The sequence below is a fragment of the Salvelinus alpinus genome, chromosome 28 (assembly GCF_045679555.1).
Source record: "Salvelinus alpinus chromosome 28, SLU_Salpinus.1, whole genome shotgun sequence".
Lineage (NCBI taxonomy): Eukaryota > Metazoa > Chordata > Actinopteri > Salmoniformes > Salmonidae > Salvelinus > Salvelinus alpinus.
This window is the reverse complement of record NC_092113.1, coordinates 15,859,704-15,881,869: the sequence shown is the minus strand read 5'-3', so window position 1 is coordinate 15,881,869 and position 22,166 is coordinate 15,859,704. Positions and strand designations below refer to the sequence as shown.

General features: G+C 43.3%; 1 protein-coding gene across 4 annotated transcripts; it reads right to left on the bottom strand.

Moving 5' to 3' along the window:
* Positions 1 to 9,201: 9,201 nt before the first annotated feature.
* LOC139557283 (minor histocompatibility antigen H13-like) lies at positions 9,202 to 20,171 on the bottom strand. 4 transcript variants are annotated; one of them, XM_071371876.1, is made up of 14 exons: positions 19,799 to 20,171; positions 18,800 to 18,835; positions 17,896 to 17,994; positions 17,515 to 17,597; positions 17,317 to 17,405; positions 17,117 to 17,202; positions 16,481 to 16,606; positions 16,153 to 16,210; positions 15,794 to 15,877; positions 15,095 to 15,131; positions 14,894 to 14,996; positions 14,689 to 14,774; positions 11,208 to 11,376; positions 10,375 to 10,593 (listed from the first exon to the last, which is right to left on the bottom strand). In XM_071371876.1, the coding sequence occupies exons 1-13, from the start codon at positions 20,024 to 20,026 to the stop codon at positions 11,235 to 11,237; spliced, it is 1,257 nt and encodes a 418-aa protein (XP_071227977.1). In that variant the 5' UTR covers positions 20,027 to 20,171; the 3' UTR covers positions 10,375 to 10,593; positions 11,208 to 11,234. The 4 variants fall into 4 exon arrangements, with proteins under 4 accessions (XP_071227979.1, XP_071227980.1, XP_071227977.1 ...); XM_071371878.1 differs by lacking the exon at positions 11,208 to 11,376 and having other exon boundaries at positions 9,202 to 10,593; XM_071371877.1 differs by lacking the exon at positions 18,800 to 18,835.
* Between the last annotated feature and the right edge of the window lie 1,995 nt (positions 20,172 to 22,166).

Here is a 22,166-nt window from a genome sequence, read left to right as displayed (position 1 = left end):
CCATCACACTCAATGTAATGCTGTGTCCTGCTGTGTCACCGTTGGTATGGAAAATGTAGCCCACTATTTTAAACAATATTTTATGGTTTACTCTCTCTAGGTCATATACGGGGCTACTGTTGAATAACAACAGCTTTTCAATGAAATAATGGAAAATCCAGCCCAATGTGGACACCCATGTGGAGAGAGGGCTGTCGGTTTAACTCTTTGGATATATTCTTGGTGACTGGTGCAGACAGGTAAGCCTACTCTTTGCACCGTGAAAATGTCCAGTAATTGATGACCCATCTAATATTTCAGCCCCTTAAATGTGGTGGCCTGCTGTGACCATAGTATATGACCACTTTACTGTTTTCCTACTTCTCAGGTTGTAACACTGCCCTTCCCACTCCTTCTACCGCTACCCACCGCTGTCTTTTCTTTCTCTCTAAGCCTGATTTCTAACTAAATCACATATCTGTGCCCCGAGTAGTTCTCAGGGAATTATTGGAAATATCAAATCAAATCAAATCAATTTATATAGCCCTTCTTACATCAGCTGATATCTCAAAGTGTTGTACAGAAACCCAGCCTAAAACCCCAAACAGCAAGCAATGCAGGTGTAGAAGCACGGTGGCTAGGAAAAACTCCCTAGAGAGGCCAAAACCTAGGAAGAAACCTAGAGAGGAACCAGGCTATCTCCGGATGGAGATTATAACAGAACATGGCCAAGATGTTAAAATGTTCATAAATGACCAGCATGGTCAAATAATAATAATCACAGTAGTTGTCGAGGGTGCAACAAGTCAGCACCTCAGGAGTAAATGTCAGTTGGCTTTTCATAGCCGATCATTAGCCCCAAAATTGCCCTCGCTAGAAGCCTGTGTTTCAGACATAAGGAAGTGGATGGCTGAAAACGTTCTACTTTTAAACTCGGACAAAACAGAGATGCTTGTTCTAGGTCCCAAGAAACAAAGAGATCTTATGTTAAATCTGACAATTAATCTTGATGGTTGTAAAGTCGTCTCAAATAAAACTGTGAAGGACCTCGGCGTTACTCTGGACCCTGATCTCTCTTTTGACGAACATATCAAGACTGTTTCAAGGACAGCTTTTTTCCATCTACGTAACATTGCAAAAATCAGAAATGTTCTGTCCAAAAATGATGCAGAAAAATTAATCCATGCATTTGTTGCTTCTAGGTTAGACTACTGCAATGCTCTACTTTCCGGCTACCCGGATAAAGCACTAAATAAACTTCAGTTAGTGCTAAATACGGCTGCTAGAATCCTGACTAGAACCCAAAACTTTGATCATATTACTCCAGTGCTAGCCTCCCTCCACTGGCTTCCTGTTAAGGCAAGGGCTGATTTCAAGGTTTTACTGTTAACCTACAAAGCGTTACATGGGTTTGCTCCTACCTATCTTTCCGAGTTGGTCCTGCCGTACATACCTACACGTACGCTACGGTCACAAGACGCAAGCCTCCTAATTGTCCCTAGAATTTCTAAGCAAACAGCTGGAGGCAGGGCTTTCTCCTATAGATCTCCATTTTTATGGAATGGTCTGCCTACCCATGTGAGAGACGCAGACTCTGTCTCAACCTTTAAGTCTTTATTGAAGACTCATCTCTTCAGTAGGTCCTATGACCTTCATGCCGTCCCTAGGAGGGGTGCGTCACTTGAGTGGGTTGAGTCACTGATGTGATCTTCCTGTCTGGGTTGGCGCCCCCCCTTGGGTTGTGCCGTGGCGGAGATCTTTGTGGGCTATACTCGGCCTTGTCTCAGGATGGTAAGTTGGTGGTTGAAGATATCCCTCTAGTGGTGTGGGGGCTGTGCCTTGGTAAAGTGGGTGGGGTTATATCCTTCCCGTTTGGCCCTGTCCGGGGGTATCATCGGATGGGGCCACAGTGTCTCCTGACCCCTCCTGTCTCAGCCTCCAGTATTTATGCTGCATTAGTTTATGTGTCGGGGGGCTTTCCAGTTGATTTGTCAGAGGACAAACCATTCACACAGACAAACTGATATCTTTCCGACAGATAAGATCTAAACCAGGCCAGAACTTGTCCGTGTAGTCCAATTTGGGTTTCCAATCTCTCCAAAAGAATGTGGTGATCGATGGTATCAAAAGCAGCACTAAGGTCTAGGAGCACGAGGACAGATGTAGAGCCTCGGTCTGACGCCATTAAAAGGTCATTTATCACCTTCACAAGTGCAGTCTCAGTGCTATGATGGGGTCTAAAACCAGACTGAAGCATTTCGTATATATTGTTTGTCTTCAGGAAGGCAGTGAGTTGCTGCGCAACAACTTTTTCTAAAATGTTTGAGAGGAATGGGAGATTCGATATAGGCCGATAGTTTTTTATATTTTCTGGGTCAAGGTTTGGCTTTTTCAAGAGAGGCTTTATTACTGCCACTTTTAGAGAGTTTGGTACACATCCGGTGGATTTATTATGTTCAACATAGGAGGGCCAAGCACAGGAAGCAGCTCTTTCAGTAGTTTAGTTGGAATAGGGTCCAGTATGCAGCTTGAAGGTTTAGAGGCCATGATTATTTTCATCATTGTGTCAAGAGATATAGTACTAAAACACTTGAGTGTCTCTCTTGATCCTTGGTCCTGGCAGAGTTGTGCAGACTCAGGACAACTGAGCTTTGGAGGAATATGCAGATTTAAAGAGGAGTCCGTAATTTGCTTTCTAATGATCATGATCTTTTCCTCAAAGAAGTTCATGAATGTATTACTGCTGAAGTGAAAAGCCATCCTCTCTTGGGGAATGCTGCTTTTTAGTTAGTTTTGCGACAGTATCAAAAAGAAATTTCGGATTGTTCTTATTTTCCTCAATTAAATTGGAAAAATAGGATGATCGAGCAGCAGTGAGGGCTCTTCGATACTGCACGGTACTGTCTTTCCAAGCTAGTCGGAAGACTTCCAGTTTGGTGTGGCGCCATTTCCGTTTCAATTTTCTGGAAGCTTGCTTCAGAGCTCGGGTATTTTCTGTATACCAGGGAGCTAGTTTCTTATGACAAATGTTTTTAGTTTTTAGGGGTGCAACTGCATCTAGGGTATTGCACAAGGTTAAATTGAGTTCCTCAGTTAGGTGGTTAACTGATTTTTGTCCTCTGACGTCCTTGGGTAGGCAGAGGGAGTCTGGAAGGGCATCAAGGAATCTTTGGGTTGTCTGAGAATTTATAGCACGACTTTTGATGCTCCTTGGTTGGGGTCTGAGCAGATTATTTGTTGCGATTGCAAACGTAATAAAATGGTGGTCCGATAGTCCAGGATTATGAGGAAAAACATTAAGATCCACAACATTTATTCCATGGGACAAAACTAGGTCCAGAGTATGACTGTGACAGTGAGTAGGTCCAGAGACATGTTGGACAAGACCCACTGAGTCAATGATGGCTCCGAAAGCCTTTTGGAGTGGGTCTGTGGACTTTTCCATGTGAATATAAAAATCACCAAAAATTTGAATATTATCAGTTATGACTACAAGGTCCGATAGGAATTCAGGGAACTCAGTGAGGAGCGCTGTATATGGCCCAGGAGGCCTGTAAATGAGTAGAGTATAGTCTATTATATAATGTCAGAAGTGGTGCATTCAGCAAATCTCTCTCACCCATCAACAATCATTATGTTCTCATGTTCTCTTGCTGTGTTCAACTTTTCTTTTCTTTTTTATGCCTCTGAATTACATGATCTACTAGCAAAAACAAGACCAATGTGGTCTTAATCTCTCAGATTATCAGTTCAAATCACTACCTTGATGAGACAATTATACAATTGGTATCTCCCCCCCCCCCCTAACAAAGCTATGAGATACAATGTAGAACAGAAAAGAAAACAAGGAGAAACACATTCACTATTGACATGCATAAAATCCGATGTTGAGTGGACCTAGGCCCTGACATTAGGGGTCGTGTAGAGGCAGTTGGAAAGATTAGAGTGCTCTTCATTACTGATGTTCAGTGTTACTGAGCCAAGACTGACAAAGAGAAGGAGTAAGAATGATTACTAGAGGAACACACTATGATGAGGGCTAGGAATAAAGATGGATTATGATGATCCATGTACAATGTGGGACATCTATCCATTCAGCTTCCTCTCTGCATTCTCAATTATGCTTCCCTTCTTTCACTTTACTCCCCTCTTCGTACTTATAACGTCTCTCACTCTCTCTCTCTCTCTCTCTCTCTCTCTCTCTCTCTCTCTCTCTCTCTCTCTCTCTCTCTCTCTCTCTCTCTCTCTCTCTCTCTCTCTCTCTCTGTTTCCCATCCTTAGTTTCTGTTTTGGCTATGGTCAAATGAAACGGAAGCTTCTGGCCTCTCAAAGGCTCTCTTTGGCTAATCCCCTTGACTAAGAGGACAAATTTTGGTAAACAGAATTGGGTCACAAGACATAAAGAGGTGAATGTGCACCAATTACATCATAGGATTTCCTGTAAGAGAGTGAAAGAGAGAGAGAGTGGACGGGGTGTGTGCTTGACAGTGGGGGTGCAGGGGAGAAGGAGTTGTTGTGCCTCTGCTCCCGTTTCTGTGGAGATTTCTTTGCGATTCCGTGAGAAAAAGAGACATGTTGGAACTTCGGAATTAAGTATTTCACATGGTTGGTTCTCCGTTCACCCCTCTCTCCCTTCCTCTTTCCCAATACCCCCTCCACTATCTATTCTCCTCTCCCTTTCTTCACCATGCATCTTCCCCCTCCCTCTCCCTCTCTCCAGTTGACTGATTAACAGGGTAACTCGTGTCCTCTCTCTCTCTCCTGGCTGGAGGAGATTCCACAGGAAGCCATGATGTAACCCAGCCTGGTCTGGATGGACCTCTTCAGGCTGCATGGCAGAACACTCTGTGAACCATCGGAACCAACTCATCACACAGACAGGAGATTAGTGTCCAGGCCTGAGTCTGGTCTGATCTGCTCTAAGGCAGGAGACAGCATTAGGCCAGGTCTGGGAGGATGTCAGCTGACGCATGGCCCCTGTGTCTGTATCTGTCACTGTCGTGTGGCCAACGTGAAGTGGTGCTGTCTAGAGTTCTCAAACTCAACTCTGGACCTCAAAGCCAGTTCCATTGCATTTTTCATTGTTCCCCTCTAATCAGGGACTGGTGTAGACCTGGGTCACCAGGTGTGTGTAATTAATTATCCGGTAGAATCGAAAACCATCAGGCTCCGGACCTCGTAGGGTAATTGTTGAATACCCCTGCATACAGGGAGGCACCAGGATATCTGGTCACAATGCTTACACAGTGGACGGATAAGAGACATTTTACTACTGCAACGGCTATTTCTTTAACCTTTATGTAACTAGGAAAATCAGTTAAGAACAATTTCTTATTTTCAAAGACAGCCTAGGAACAGTGGGTTAGCTGCCTTGTTCAGGGGCAGAACGACAGATTTTTACTGGGGGATTCGATCTTGCAACCTTGCAGTTACAAGTCCAACACTCTAACCACTAGGCTACCGAGTACAATCAGAACGCAGATAAAATCAGGACAAATGACACATGTTAGCACCAGGTATAAACAAGGCTTCAGTCTGCCACACACACGTTTCAGTAGCAGCTGGTTTTGATCAAGTTAATACAGTGGTTTTGGAGACAGGGGTCTTAAAGATGATGTGGTTATGTATTGCCAGGCTGCTCTGATACATAAGTCATCACAGTGAGGTGGATTTGACATTCTGTTTTTCTCCTCTATCATACCAGGCTCACTCCAGTCCACAGCTGTAAAAACTGAGCACAGACTGTTCAAAAGCATTGTATGAGTTTGTTATTTTTTCTTACTGAACGCACCAGATGTGGGACTATAAATTAGAGATTAAAAACACAAATGATTATTTTTCGGGACAACTGATGAATGTTGAACATAGCCAGTAACTGTAAAGTAAAATGTTGAGAAAAAAGAGCAACACAGCGCTGCATACATATTGACTATAGCGTTAACACTTGAGGGGGTGATAGACCTCCCCTATGTGACTCCACCAGTCTCAATGGTCAGCTAGCAGCAGAGGGGTAGAGGGTGGGGCGGTGCCGGTGGGGGGCGGGATCAGAACAGATAAAAATGAGGTTGTCAAGAGAGGGAGAGACCAAGTCACTAGGCAACACCCTGACGACGGGCTGGGGCTAATACATGGGCTTGTTTCAGGGGGCATGACACGGCCAGAGGGTATGGTCCCTCTCCCTCCCAGTGGGCCCCCCCAGAAGCACACCTGCATGGGGGACGGGGGGGACGGGGCAGCAAAGACTGCCTGGAAACAGCTCCACTACAGAGCCCCTAAGAGGAGAAGATACAGCAAGACAAGAAGAAAGAAAAAAGGAAGAAAGAGAAAGAGATCTGCAGATGTTCCAGCTTTGAAACCCAACCCCCCTCTATTAACATCCCTCTATCCTGCCTGCATTATTCTACCATTCAACTACCCCCCCCCCCCCCCCCACACACACACACACACATACACACACACAAACACACACACACACACACACACAGGTATAGTGCATTGTTGCCAAAAAATACTTTAAAGTACTACTTAAGTAGTTTTTTGGGGTATCTGTACTTTACTATTTATATTTTTGACTACTTTTACTTCACTACATTCCTGATGAAAATAAATTCCCCTGATACCCAAAAGTATTTGTTACATTTTGAATGCTTAGCAGGACAGGAAAATGGTCCAATTCACACACTTATCAAGAGAACATCCCTGGTCATCCCTACTGCCTCTGATCTGGCGGACTCACTAAACACACATGCTTCATTTATAAATGATGTCTGAGTGTTGGAGTGTGCCCCTGGCTATCTGTAAATAAAATATTGGTTTGTTTAATATAAGGAATTTGAAACGATTTATACTTTTACTTTTACTTTTGAGACTTAAGTTTATTTAAAAGAAAATACTTTTAGGCTTTTGCTCAAGTAGTATTTTACTAGATGACTTTCACTTTTACTTGAGTAATTTACTATTATGGTATCTTTAATTTGACTCAAGTATCACAATTGGGTACTTTTTCCACCACTGATTGTTGCTAAGGGCCTACCACAAGACCACAGCTAGCTAGTGTTACATGTCTCTCTAGCTAAGTGTGTATGTGTATTTGTAAGTTTTTGTTCTTAGATCATGTCCCCTGGCCACAACGTTCAGGCCTGTTGGCTCTTCTTTACCTCTCTGTAGTGGCATCAGTCTCACCGTAGCGCCACCGGCCCAAGGGGCATGGTTTGCCTGTTGTCATGACACTGTGAACTGGTGCAGAGTGAATGCTGGGAACTGAGTTGCATCCCGGGACTAAGCAAACACAGCAGGGCAGAGACCCATGAACACCAGAGGAAGTCCCCCCCCAGACCAGTCAGATATTAACTGAAGGAAGGCTAATCTAACTGGCTATATAACATGGTCTAAAAGAAGTCAACCTGGCCGAAGGGTCAAAACCATTATCTTTTCATGGGCAAGTGTGATAAGACATTTGAACTCATCTTCTATCAATGAGAGTCTACTGTATGTCTTCAGGATCCAGTAATCTTCCTGAGGTGGGAGAAAGAGGCTGTGTTATAAAGTGTTTATTGTGTGCTCAACGATGATAACACATCCACATTTCCTATCTACAGGTAATATGCTAATTCCAGTTGTCTTGTCTGTCCACAGAGGTCATTGTGATTCCTAAAGAACTTCCCCCTCACAGACACCAAGGTGATGAATGTCAGATATAGTTGTCATGTTTTAGTAGCAAACGGCTGGACGTGTGAGAGAGGAGACAATAGGTTTTTTCCTCAGACTCTTCATCTCTCTCTCTGTCAGTATCACCTGGCTGCCAGACTGTCTCCACTCAAGTAGCCAGTCTGTCACCAAGTTTAAAGTAGTATTAGTTGTATGCATAGCCATGGAAGTGGGGGGTGCTGAGGGTGGTGCAGCACCCCCTGATAAATCACAATAAAAAAAATATTTATCTAAAAAATGTTTTTTTTTATCACCAAATTAGTACACTAGGCCTTTATTACTCCTGTATGAGCGAAGAAAAACACTTTCAGCAGAGCACCCTCCCCAATCAATGACATCATCACCCTTAGCATAGGCAGAACTAGCAGCAGTGTCACCTGTTTTTAGATGAGTCACAAAGACACATACACAACAACTTCATATTTGTTTCCTGCGCATCTTAACCACAAGGGGCCCTGGGCAACGTTCCTAATGTCGCTGTCCAATGTTAACAGTACAGACTGCAAAGGGTCTCCAGGATAGGGGTGTAACACATTGAAGCAGAGGGATGAATCCGGGGTCTTGCTGAGACATTTCCTCCTCTGTTTTCTATCTCTCCCAAACCTCTCTCCTCAGTGTTCCCCAACAATGCTCGTTGAGATCACTGTTCAGTTGAAGTGAACTACTACACCCCCTTGTGGCATCTTTGCAATCTACAATCAATCACGCGATCCCTTGAGACCACTTATCCTCTAACACTGCTCTAGGAGGGACATCCTGGTAATTCCTTTACACCTCCTCACTATCCAAGTCACCAGATACCTGTCAGCTTGTTTGTCTATCTGCATATCTCTTGACCAGTCTGCCAGTCTGTCTGCTTTCACCTGAACTATGGATGGCCATGAGAGGAGTTTGAACAGGTGCTGCAGCAGTTTTACCACCCAAACAGCACTGTCCTGTGCTAACAAAAAAACAAGTCTATGTATAGGTCACGTTCAAGTTCAGTGGAGCACAATGTCTGAAATCTAGACTGTCACCTTGACCAAATGTGGTTTGTTTAACGTCTGATCATTCTTATGTTGATGGTCTGTTCCAGTCCTTCTCAGACTAACAGGTTTGGCAGACAGACTGCAGGTAGTTCCTCTCAGCTCAGAATGACAGTTGAGAGGCTTGTTCCCCAGCTAATCAGCCAGTCCTCTAGTCGTCCTTCACCGGTCACTCAGCAGCTGTGTACTGTGGACGGAACAGAGACTCAAAGACACAGGCAGAGCTTCAGGTGCTGGAGTTCCTTGAGCAACACCGGAACCTGTATGACTCTGTATGACTTTTCCATCAGATGTGTACTACACTCTGCCTCTCCTGCAGATGAGAATGCAGTAAACTGGTTTGTTTCACTGACAGCTTAGGTATTAGGTCCTGATTATAGTATTGATTATAAATAGTATTTATAATCACCAGTTAATTAACCACAATATGCCAGGTGTGGGTGTGTCAACATCAGTACAACTAGGTTAAAGAAAAAGACCAACACATTGGTTATGGTTCTCTACGGTGATATACGCCCACATTTATTGCAAACAAAATAGATATCGGCTCCTGAACACAGGCTCATAAACTTTGACTTGCACAAGTACAATAGGAGAAAAAAAGAGAAAACGTAAATTTCTTTAAAATGATAGGGTTACTGAACTTCACCAGGCAGAGTGTGGACATGATCTTTAACAAAACACATTTCTACAAAACTGCTCAATCTTAAAGCCCTAAAATGAAAAAGCTTCTCCCCTGTCTTTTTGAACCTGAAACGCACTGCTCCAAACTGCAAAAGGCCAGAAAGAAAATACATTATTAAAGCAAAGCAGTTACAACCTAAAGCAAGAAGAGGAATTATTTGTTCCTTTGGTCTCCTCTCTGAGACATGGTTCTTTTGACACTGTCTCCACCTGCAGGTACATTTCAGTCACTGCATGGGACCTCTAACTACAATACTAAATATAGTTTCCATATAACAGACTTCTCTGATTTGATATGACAGAGTATGACTCACGTAAATAGTAGTGTCATAGCAAATGTGCATAAAAATATCAAAATGTGATCGATTGCCCAAGTTCAGTTACTTCTTAATGCTATGATCTGAACTCTGAGCTATTATTACCACTATACTGACCAACATGTCAGGTACCATGTAATTACACACATTACTAAATTGGCACAATTATACATTGAGACTAGTACAGTAGTACATAGTTAGATGTCTTTGTTGAAGCCAAAGACTTCCAGACCAGAGAAGCCAGGTGCCATTCATATAGATACCAACGGTCGAGTTCCATGTCAAAGGTTAACTTCCATGTAAAGCGTGTATGACAATCGTAAACTCATCTCCCGCGTCCCTAACACCATCCTATTATACTTCACATTCTCTATGACAAAGGCATTTGTATATCAAAACCAAGAATGGACTTGGCACAGAGATCAAACTAGACAATCATTACAAATAAATCAGGCTGGGAGAGTAAAATGTTTCTGACAATAAAATTAAAAAAAATCAGCTTCCTGTGATATCTCAGAACCCCCCCAAAACAACAACACTTATTCCATTTTAAAATTCTGGCCTTTCAAATGAAATAAAATAACTAAAAAATATAGAAGAAACAGACACCGGATAAGCTGTTGTACAATTTGTGTAACAAACCACTTTTGAACTACAAAATATCCCAATGTCAAAACAGTTATTTAATAAATCAGCCCTTTCCATGTACGGCACGGCACATGAACACCCTCCCAGGATGTGTAGAGAGGTGGGCTGATGTGAAATGTGGTGGCAGCCAGTGATGGACGAGCTCGTGGAAACGTTGTCGTCATTTATCTTTTTTCTCAGCCTCTGTGGCCTCTTCTTTCGCTGCAGCATCTTCCGGAGAGACTTCCTCGTACCTGTCAGAGTGGGAGAAAAGAATAGAAAGAAAATGTTTTCAATTAAAGGAGACAAATGATGACTAATAGCAACTTGGGGATTTCACAATTCACTGCACACAACTGTATGATTACTGAAAACAAACATGAAAGTGTTTTATGTTGATACCAAATAAATACACCAATGGGAGTGATGAATCCAATGCTGGCCCGGGACTCCAACAAACACAACAAAAAGATGTGGGTGAGCTGCAGCCCTGGAGAATGACTGGACATGACTAGTGGGGCATCTGAATCATACTCAGCCAAAGTAACTTATGAGCAATGCTTCAGAACAACAACAACAAAAAAAGGTTGGGTTTGGGCCAGATAGGCCCAGGTTCACTAAAATGAGTTGAACCATTCCCTGGACCTAGGCCACTCTCAGGAAAAGCCTGATATTGACATTTCGTCAAAGGAGAGAGATTGCATCTGCCAGTGCCAGAGGTCCGTCCACAGAGCTCTGGTGTTGAGGGTCAGAGCAGGAGAGAGAAACAGAGGGAAGGATACTGAACGCCAGGCAAGCCAGGGTTGATGACAGAGTCATGTCAGGGCAGGGTGATGTCAGGGCAGGGTGGGGGAGACATGGGGCGTACCTGCCCGGGTGAGAGGTGATCTGGTCACTACATAGGTGGGTTGTTGCGTCGCCGGCGTGGCGAGGAGGAGCTCTGCATTGAGTTAGCCAGGCTGGCGGGAGAGCCTGACACGGTGGGGTAGTGTGTGAGCCGGGGTGTGTGTGGCAACACCTCCTCTGAGGACTCATAGCTGAGCAGGAAGAAGAGGAAGAGGAGCAGGATGGCCAGTGAGTTGTTACAGCAGAGAAACACAGTAGAGAGAGAAAAGACTAGTATGCCAAAGTGAATTCATAGCTCTACAAAGGTGCTGAAAATGAAGAGATGAAGTGCTTTGCAAGACTGAACACAGTAGTGAACAAAGAATGAGTGAATATAAAGTGTGTCTATGTCAGAAACGCCAACAGTGTGACAGATGTGAACCAGTCAAAGTACGATGACCAGGAAGGTTAGCAGTTGGCACCAAGCCTTGGCACAGCCAGCTGACACCCAGGTCTCTTACCCTCTCTCCACATGCTTCGTGCCACCCCAAGGTCATGGCTTTGTTTTTACCATGGCGAATAACAAGCGAGGCGGCATTTCTGTCAGGAGAGGTTTGGGGAATGTTTCCTCTACCTCCCTGCCCAGGCCAGCCGCTGTGCAGGTGCTTGTCCCAGCTGGGTGTCTAACCTCTGCTGTTATTATGGCTAGTAGCAGTCAGAGCCTCCACAGCCCAAGTCACAGTGCTGAGATTACAGTCTAGGGGGACCAAGGCCTGACCCTGACCCAGTAGTCTATGCATGGATGAGTAGTGCATGAGAGCCGTTCACACGTAATACTACAAGCAGCACTAGGTGGGAGAATGATATCTAAATCATTGTTATCATGTCAATAAACATTGAGTCTGGAGGAGGGGAGAGCAATAGGTGGAAAAGGTTTATAAAGGTTTATATGATGAGTGAAGATCTACTTAATCTTGTAGGCACAAATGTCAAGATTAAAGACACCAATAGCACTATTTGGTAGGGTTGAGCGGTATCCAGATTGTCATACCGTCCTCTCACCCTGGGATTTACGGTATTACCGGTATAGTAAACAAGGGGGCACCCAAAAAAATGACAAATAAATTGGGCGTCTATTACCAGAACGCTAACAAAATTAGAACACGTAATGTCGAATTTCCATGGAGGTTGCTAGGTAAATGTGCAAACGAGCGCAAACAAAAGTTAAATGTAAAGACAGGGAATCCTGATCATAAAGTTATACATATACAGGTAGGAGCTACAGAATGTAATATTTGGTGAGTTAGGACATTTACAAGCGTTTTGACAAATGTTTGTCTCAAGGAAGAACAGTACTGGCTCTCTATCCACATGTCTACACACTGTCTGTGTGGAGTCTGGAGTTGTTAGGGCAAAGGGCTTGCCTGCTCAGAGAAGAGGGGGGAGGAGCAGATAGGCCCAGAATAGAGAGGAGGAAAAAAACGCAAGGAAATCAAGATGGCAGATGTATAAATAACTCATCCAAAAGGTTTTGACTTCTCAAACACGGCAGAAAGCTAACACAATATAATGCCCCATCACCTTATTAATTCAGCCACATACTTAGATAGCAGGTGAAACTAGGTGTCGTATTAATGCAGAATTCTGCGTTTTTCCATGCAGAAAAAAAAAAGATAAAAATGCATAAGAAATATCTTGCTGCGTTTGGAAAAACGCAGTTGTAAAATGCTTCGTATTGTAATTTCTGCTCGGCATCAGACTCATTTTGTGCTTCAGTTGCACTTCTGAACTCAGATGAGAATTCACAAACGGGCATTCTATCAGCAGACAGTGCTCGGACTGATGTGTAGCAACTTATCTCCAGTACTTTTTCGCAATGTAACCAGCCAATTGTTTACATCCCGCAAAATATTAGGAAATGTAGCGGGCTACATTCTTTATGATCGGCCTAAACAGAAATATGATGGCCAGGCATCGTTTCTTTTTCATTAAAAACTCCTTTACTTGTGTGGCTGCCAGCCAAACAGCACAAGTTGACTGCAGGTATTTACTTTAAAAATAGCTACAAATATTACAACGTATTGAACAAATTCAAATAAATAGTTTCAACGGTATAGCGGTATAGGAAAAGCATCACGTTCCCTGGTAGACAGTGCATTTGGAAAGTATTCAGATCCCTTCTCTTTTTCCACATTTTGTTACGTTACAGCCTTATTCTAAAATAGACTAAAATAAATGTTTTCCCCCTTCATCAATCGACACACAATAACCCACAATGACAAAGCGGAGGAAAAAAAAGGTGTTTAGAATGTTGCAAATGTATCATAAAAAAACCAAATACCTTATTTACATAAGTATTCAGACCCTTTGCTATGAGACTTGAAATTGAGCTCCAGCGCATCCTGTTTCCATTGATCATCCTTGAGAAGTCTCTACAACTGGATTGGTGTCCACCTGTGGTAAATTCAATTGATTGGACATGATTTGGAAAGGCACACACCTGTCTATATAAGGTGCCACAGTTGACAGTGCATGTCAGAGCAAAAACCAAGCCATGAGATCGAAGGAATTATCCGTAGAGCTCGGAGACTGGATTGTGTTGAGGCACAGATCTGGGGAAGGGTACCAAAACATTTCTGCAGCACTGGAGGTCCTGAAGAACACAGTGGCCATCTTTTTTTTTTAACTCTTCCTAGATCTGGCCGCCCGGCCAAACTGAGCAATAGGGGGAGAATGGCCTCAGGGAGGTGACCAAGAACCCGATGGTCACTTTGACAAAGCTCCAGAGTTCCTCTGTGGAGATGGGAGGACCTTCCAGAAGGCCAACCATCTCTGCAGCACGCCATCCTTGAAACCTGCTCCAGAACTCTCAGACTGGGGCAAAGGTTCACCTTCCAACAGGACAATGACCCTAAGCACACAGCCAAGACAACACAGGAGTAGCTTTGGGACAAGTCTCTGAATGTCCTTGAGTAGCCCAGCCAATGACCGGATTTGAACCTGATCGAACAACTGGAGAGACCTGAAAATATCTGTGCAGCAACGATCGCCATCCAACCTGACAGAGCTTGAGAGGATCTACAGAGAATAATACAAGAAACTCCCCAAATACAAGTGTGCCAAGCTTGTAGCATCATACCCAAGAAGACTTGAGTCTGTAATCACTGCCAAAGGTGCTTCAACAAAGTACTGAGTAAAAAGGTCTGGATACTTATGTAAATGTCATATTTCCATTTTTTTTTAAATAAATGTGAAAACATTTTTTGCTTTGTCATTATGGGGTATTGTGTGTAGATTTGATGAGGAAAGAAATCAATTTTAGAATAAGGCTGTAACGTAACAAAATTTTGAAAAAGTTAAGTGGTCTGACTTTCCGAATGCACTGTAGGTATATGGTATACCACCCAAGCCTACTATCTGGTGCTGCATGGTGGAACAGGATAAATGTTCAATACCACTGGTGATGAGCTCAGAACTGATTAAGAAATGCCATGCTGGAAACAGGGAAGGTATTATATTATTACCTGAACATCTCTGTCAGTTCTCCTTTCAACAGCGCTACAACCACCGGAAATCCAATACAGGCTGGGACCAGGTACAGCAAGGCAGGCTGGGAAGGAAGAGAGAGTGAGACAAGTCAACCGGTCAGTAGCAGCCAAGTCTCGACATAAAGGTAACGCTTTCAACTGCATGTCACGAGTGTGAACTGGTAGTCTGTGCCTCACTCACCTGGGCATGTTTGAAGGTGTGCATGACCCAGATGGTCATACCCAGGCCAAAGATGTAGGCCAGGAAACTGGTGTAGAAGTAGGTCCTGGTGTTCTTCTTCAGACTGGAGGGGGCAGGGTACAGAGAGAACATTAAACAGCTGGAAACAACTAGACTGGGCAGGGAGAGCGAGGATCTGGAAGGAGAAGAGTTAGTGCTCACCTGACATCAAAGCGGAGGAGTAAAGCAATGAAGATCCCTGGAAAAATAAATGCAATATTCACATTAACAGAGGGGCCAGTGCTCTTAAGGTGTCAGCATGCTTCAGTTCGGCTAGGTGAAATGGAGTGTGCTCGCATACTCCCTTAAAAGACCTTAACTTGAAAAACGAAAAAAAGCAGCAATAGTACTGTTTGTCCATTTTGAAATGTTATAGCCAGTACGCACTTCCTCAAAATAGTCTGAATTCAAATCAAATGTTATTCAAACGTGTAGACCTTACCGTGAAATGCTTACTTACAAGCCCTTAACCAACAATGCAGTTCAAGAAAAAGACTTAAGAAAATATATACAGGGGGGGGGGGGGTACCAGTACCAAGTCAAAATGCAGGAGTACAGGTTAGTCGAGGTAGTTTGTCTAATCTAAGATAGATTTGAGTTGTCATTCATTTAGACATTTCGGTGCAACAACCGAGAAAAAAAACCTTACCGAAGACGATGACGTCACAAAATGTCATAATATATGCACAACTGTTTCGGATGGGAAGCATGCGGACGCCTTCAGAAGAAAAATAAGCTTCAGCGCGAGGTGTTAGAGTGGAGGTGGATGTCATGCCGGAGTATTGCCCTCAAGTGGATGTCACAAGCCAATATGTACATAGAATTAGAAGCTACTGCTGAGTGAGGGGAATGTTGACTTGCCTGGAATGACAATATCTCCAAGACCCAGCATGGCAAATTGATTGGCACCTAGACCCTTCTGGAACAGGTCCTGGGGAAACACCACTGAGATCGAGAGAAGAGGGAGAAAGAGGAAGAAATAACTATGGTCACCATGTGTCAGATGTGATCCAAAAGCAGAGCACACACACAATGACAGTAGTTGCTCCACAGTGACTGGGGTGATAGATGCTGCTTTTCAGACAGCCATATACTTAACTGTCTGTGAGACTAACAAAATACATTTACATAGCACCCATTAAAGTAAGGTTACACATTAAATACTGTCTATAAATATTGATTGCATTGATATTTTACAATAAAAAGGTTCCTTTACTCACACTTAATGGGTGCCTCGAACGACTTGGCCACGGTAACCATGACATTGGTGCCAAACACCTACAGGGATAACGGTTGTTTATTCAAGTGAATCAATTCTCCAAGCTTAACATTTTGGCAGGGCCTAAGGGGTATACTACACAGCAGGATCAATAAGTTAGGCAGCTAACTTGCCAAAATATATATATATTTTTTTCAAACTCACAACCAAAAACAATCTACATTTAGCTTTCTTATCAAAGTTAGCTGGCTCATTGATCCTCCTATGTAGTATACCCCTCTGGTGTGTAGCCTAGTAGTGCAGTGGTTGGGGTTATTTGGCAGACTTACCCAGAAGACGTCATACACAAACAGCCCCCCCAGCAGGATGCAGCCAGTACTGACATTGTTTAGGTGCAGAAGCTCCACCCCATTCAGGGCGAACGCCAGGCCAAAGAGGTTGTTGGCAATCCAGTGCTGAGAAGAACCAACGAACACATTATCGAACAAAAACATCCACAACACCCAAACAGAAGACAAACGCAGATTAACCCAACCATAGAGAGCATTGAAAGAAACACTGAGGAAATTTTCTGCAGCCAATTACAGCTCTGTTAGTACGCCTGACCATTTGGTGTCTTCAACGTTTTATCATCTCGGACGAACTGTAACATTGGGTTTTGACCAGAGGCAACGTCTCTTGACAACGCGTCGCTCCAACGCTTCACATTTGCATAAAGTATAGCTCAACTTTTTCTAGCGCTCCTGTTGCAGGGTTCTCGCCGCTCATCTTCCCACAATCCCCCGCACATTTCTCTGCGTGCCCTCGTTGAAAACGAATGGGGTCGGAACTTCTCCCGACGAATTCATTGTTGACGAAAACCCAGTGTAACACCGTCATCCTCTACACCCCAAACTAAATCGCCATGCCATAAAAAAACTAAAAATGACACTATTTTAACACGCTGTAGTGTAACTTCAACTGACCTTCTTGAGGATGTACCAGACCCCAACCACAGTGCTGATGACCAGGCAGATCATGTCCTTGGTGTCAAACTCATAGTTGACTATTTCTGTGGGAGGGAGGGTCATCAGTGACAAACATCCAGCTATTCATAAAACATACATGCTTTTACAGGCTATTTACCATATTACTGTTTCTAGCTTTCATTCCATTTCATCCTTACCTTCTTTGGTCTCTCCTGAGCCCTGAGTGAAGAGCAACTGGTACTGCTTGATGGGAATGTTAGCAGGGAAGATCCTGTTCATGAAGGGACTAATCAAGAGGCAGAAATTATGTTGAGACAGGCTATATAATCCAAGTCATCTAACGTGAAAGGAGATCTTAATTAATAAAGTGATATGAAACAAATCAAGCCTCTCACCTCATTGTATGAGACAGTGCCAAAATCCCCAGGACAAAGAAATACATTGACAGCAGCAAGTTGATGTACTCTTGTGAGAAAATCTATGATTGAAACGAGGCAAAATCATTTAGTATTATGAATTCCACCCTTCTCCACCTTTAACAGAGTATAACACCACTAGTCTCTGATCAGGGAGCTGAAAAAAGTGAATCAATAAGGACAGCATGCATGATGTGAGCATGGGGTGCAAGCAATGAGTAACACAGATACAGTACGGTAAAGCAGAGGTACAGAGATATGTGGGAGATTGGAGGGGAAAGCAGTAGCTTATTCAAATGTAATAATGCAGAAAATGATTCAGGACAAAGCATAGGAAGTGTTGCGAGTGATGATGCTCACTTTGAAGAAGAGGTAGAGGCCGAAGAGGGTGCAGCTGGCGATTATGGGGAACCGTGCAGCGTCCCTGCCTGTGATGGTCTCTGGCATGTCTGAGGAGTTCTGGGAAGAGACAGAAACAAGGGTTGAGTGGACAAGAATGCATACAAAACACACACACTTCCTAAGTACCTTAAAAAACACACAAAAGCATGAACATTCTCAAAGCACATTGCCAAAGTTCCTCTTCAGAGAGAAAGCACTAGAAGTACAAGCACTAGACCATATCAATATCAACCTGTCTCTTACTAAATCACAGTCACAACTTTTAGTGCCTCATCTCATCGCAGACTATTTCTAGTTCTTCACAAAATAAGTAGTTAGGTTTATGTCTAGTGGGACACGAACATGTGACCTATCTGAATGAAATTAGCTAATCTGCACAGGGAATATAATTAAAATGGGTCATTGTGGTGCGATGAGTAGCAAGTAACAAGACAGGACTGCAACGAACAAGCGATTCATTCTAAAGACCACATCTCCAGTTGATACTAGATAGAAGCCTTTAACATATCACCTTCAGTGTCAGTTTCTTCTATAGCACCGTCCTTGAACCCTTTCAAAGTTCACACAACCTGTTCAGTGTGATTCTGGTCAAGGGGACTTGGCCTGTACACGACAGGACCCACATCCTCATTGATTGGGCGCAAAGCAGGACTATGCCGAGGCCCAAACCTTGACACTTGGTGCCTAATAACCAAAATGATTTTACACACAAATGGGAGACATACACACATAGCGACACACTGTCATGAAGCATCTTCAAGATTGCCACGAACAATGAGGTGTCAGTATGAGGAAAAATATGTTTAAATAAAAATACTGTCGACTGACAGTGCGTGTTCTGAGTATCAGTTCTAATACTCACTCTGTACTCATAATCGCAACCATTTTCTCCAGCAACCTAAGGATGAAATAAGTGTTCAGAAAGTCATAAGCTGGGTATGCAGTAAACATATAGTAGGTAATCTATATTAAGCACCAGGGAAGATTCTAGCTGAGGCAGCAACCAACCACACAGGAAGGACTGCAGCAGGGTACCAGTTAGTTCACAACCACCAGAAAAGTTAATTAATTTCACGCCACTCAAAAAGCCTGTTATCAGTCATGTCAACAGATAACCAAGTCATGCATCATCATCCCTTTCCCTCCACCTACTGACTAGAATACCAATAGTGATGGCTGTATCACACGTGTAGTTGTGAAAATGAAACTGATTTGCATATTCCTACTATACATTAAGCAAGTGTCAGAAGGGCTTCAGATAAAATAATAGGCTAGGGCGTGGCTAGAAATTAACTGATACGCAATGGGTTTACCTAAACGTCTCCACTCATGTCAAAACAAATAAAAGTCGCCTAAACACTTGCACACGTCTCTCCATCACCTGCTAAAGACTTGGCAGTGACAACCTGGCTGAAATGAATGAACAACATCATGCCAGCTAGCTAAACGTCATGATTAAAAATAACATTGACCACTCAACAAAAACAAAATAATCTAACTAGTAAATTAAGCAAGCAAATGATCAGGCAAATGGGGTAACATATGGTTCATGACAGCCCCAGTCAAAGCCCGCCAGTCATTCATTACTGTTGTTAGCCATGCCTAGCTAACTGGCTAGCTACATCAGACTTGTCTGGATATGGAACAGAAACACTGACTGTGTAATGTGAGTGACATCTGGCTAGTGCTGCATGAGACTAGTGTGCGAGACACTTGACACTGAATGAGGGTCGTTGCATCCTTTGTTTATGGCCCAACAACAGGATCCAACAGTTTAGCGCTTCCCACTGTTAGCTGCGTAAACTACCTAGTTACTGTTAGTTAGCTAGCTACTTGTACATTGCAATAATGTTAACGTTACCTTGCTTTTGCCACAGTTGACTGACCGCAGTGCACCGAAGAAAATGGGCAACAGAGCCATAAAAACAAGGCTGCCATATGCCAGTGCCGTTCCCTCCGGTGTCGCCACAAACTTGGCCACAGTCGCGTTGACAGCGTCGGTACCATTTGAGTCAGTAGAATTCAGGCCATCCAGAATGAGAGGTGAAGTTTCGCTGGGTAAGACCGATCCTTGATCAACATCCGCCATGTTTGCAAGTTGTCCAACCCAAAGGAGACGTGTAAGCTGTTTTCGATCTATGAATACTGGTCGTTTCTCATTTAAGGTTGTTCTCTTTTGCTAAGGCCACGTTCCCTATCTCTTTGCCAATTGAAACACCTCTTCCTTGTTCTTGTTCTTCGGTGGGGTTTATCGGCGGTTGGCATCCAACGTTATGGTGCATTACCGCCGCTTACTGTAGTGGAGTGTGGGCCAGAGACAGGGAGAAACAAAATCCTATCGGCCAGCACCGTTGCTCTTAAAAAATATATATTTTTTTGAGACTATATCTAATGACGTTCTACTCAATATACTCTTTAAACTAATTTCCTGTATCCCCTTCTCCCTCATACTAAATCTCAGCCTCTCTCTTTCCCTCGGATACTGCTGCTTGTTTAGCCAGTACATCAATTGCCTCGTTCCCCTCCACCCCCACATGGGCTGGGACCCAAGTAAATCTTATCGGTATACCCATCTGTCTAATCCTGCCATGGGTTTGTAGCACCTCATCAAGCAGATCGTGTCTGCTACTTGACCTAAAGGACTGGAGACTCATCAACACTGCACATGAATCCGTGCAATTAACTACTCTGTCTGGCTTGACTTCCTCCACCCACTGCAAGGCCCAACAGTATGGCCATCAGCTCCGCTGTATATACAGCCAGATGATCTGTAATACTGTACCTGAGAGTAAACATCATTGATCATGATTGAGAACAACAGAGGACTAACCATGCTCCCCCTGTGGTGTACCATTCTCTTCCTTGTTGGTTCACTTGCTGTCAATATATTGTTTCAAACCAGTACTTAACACCACCTAGTGGTATGGATGGTTGTTTTGGAGCAAATACCTTTCTTTTTTTATATACAGTTGAAGTCAGAAGTTTACATACACTTAGGTTGGAGCATTAAAACAAATTGTTCAACCACTCCACAAATGTCTTGTTAACAAACTATAGTTTTGGCAAGTCGGTTAGGACATCTACTTTGTGCACGACACAAGTAATTTTTCCAACAATTGTTTGCGGACAGATTATTTCACTTATAATTCACTGTATCACAATTCCATTGGGTAAGAAGTTAACATACACTAAGTTGACTGTGCCTTTAAACAGCTTGGAAAGCTCCAGAAATGATGTCATGGCTTTAGAAGGTTCTGATAGGCTAATTGACATCATTTGAGTTAATTGGAGGTGTAGCTGTGGATGTATTTCAAGGCCTACATTCAAACTCAGTGCCTCTTTGCTTGACGTCATGGGAAAATCCAAAGAAATCAGCCAAGACCTCAGAATTTTTTTTATTTTTATTTTTTAGACATCCACAAGTCTGCTTCATCCTTGGGAGAAATGTCCAAATGCCTGAAGGTACCACGTTCATCTGTACAAACAATAGTACGCAAGTATAAACACCATGGGACCACGCAGCCGTCATACCGCTCAGGAAGGAGATGCGTTCTGTCTCCTAGAGATGAACGAATTTTGGTGCGAAAAGTGCAAATAAATCCCAGAACAACAGCAAAGGACCATGTGAAGATGTTGGAGGAAACAGGTACAAAAGTATCTATATCCACAGTAAAACGAGTCCTAAATCGACATAACCTGAAAGGCCGCTCAGCAAGGAAGAAGCCACTGCTCCAAAACCGCCATAAAAAAGCCAGACTACGGTTTGCAACTGCACATGGGGACAAAGATCATACTTTTTGGAGAAATGTCCTCTGGTCTGATGAAACAAAAATAGAACTGTTTGGCCATAATGACCATTGTTATGTTTGGAGGAAAAAGGGGGAAGTTTGCAAGCTGAAGAACACCATCCCAACCGTGAAGCACGAGGGTGGCAGCATCATGTTGTGGGGGTGCTTTGCTACAGGAAGGACTGGTTAACTTCACAAAATAGATGGCATCATGAAGGACAATTATGTGGATATATTGAAGCAACATCTCAAGACATCAGTCAGGAAGTTAAAGCTTGGTCGCAAATGGGTCTTCCAAATAGACAATGACCCCAAGCATACTTTCAAAGTTGTGGCAAAATGGCTTAAGGACAATACAGTCAAGGTATTGGAGTGGCCATCACAAGGCCCTGACCTCAACCCTATAGAACATTTGTGGGCAGAACTGAAAAAGCATGTGTG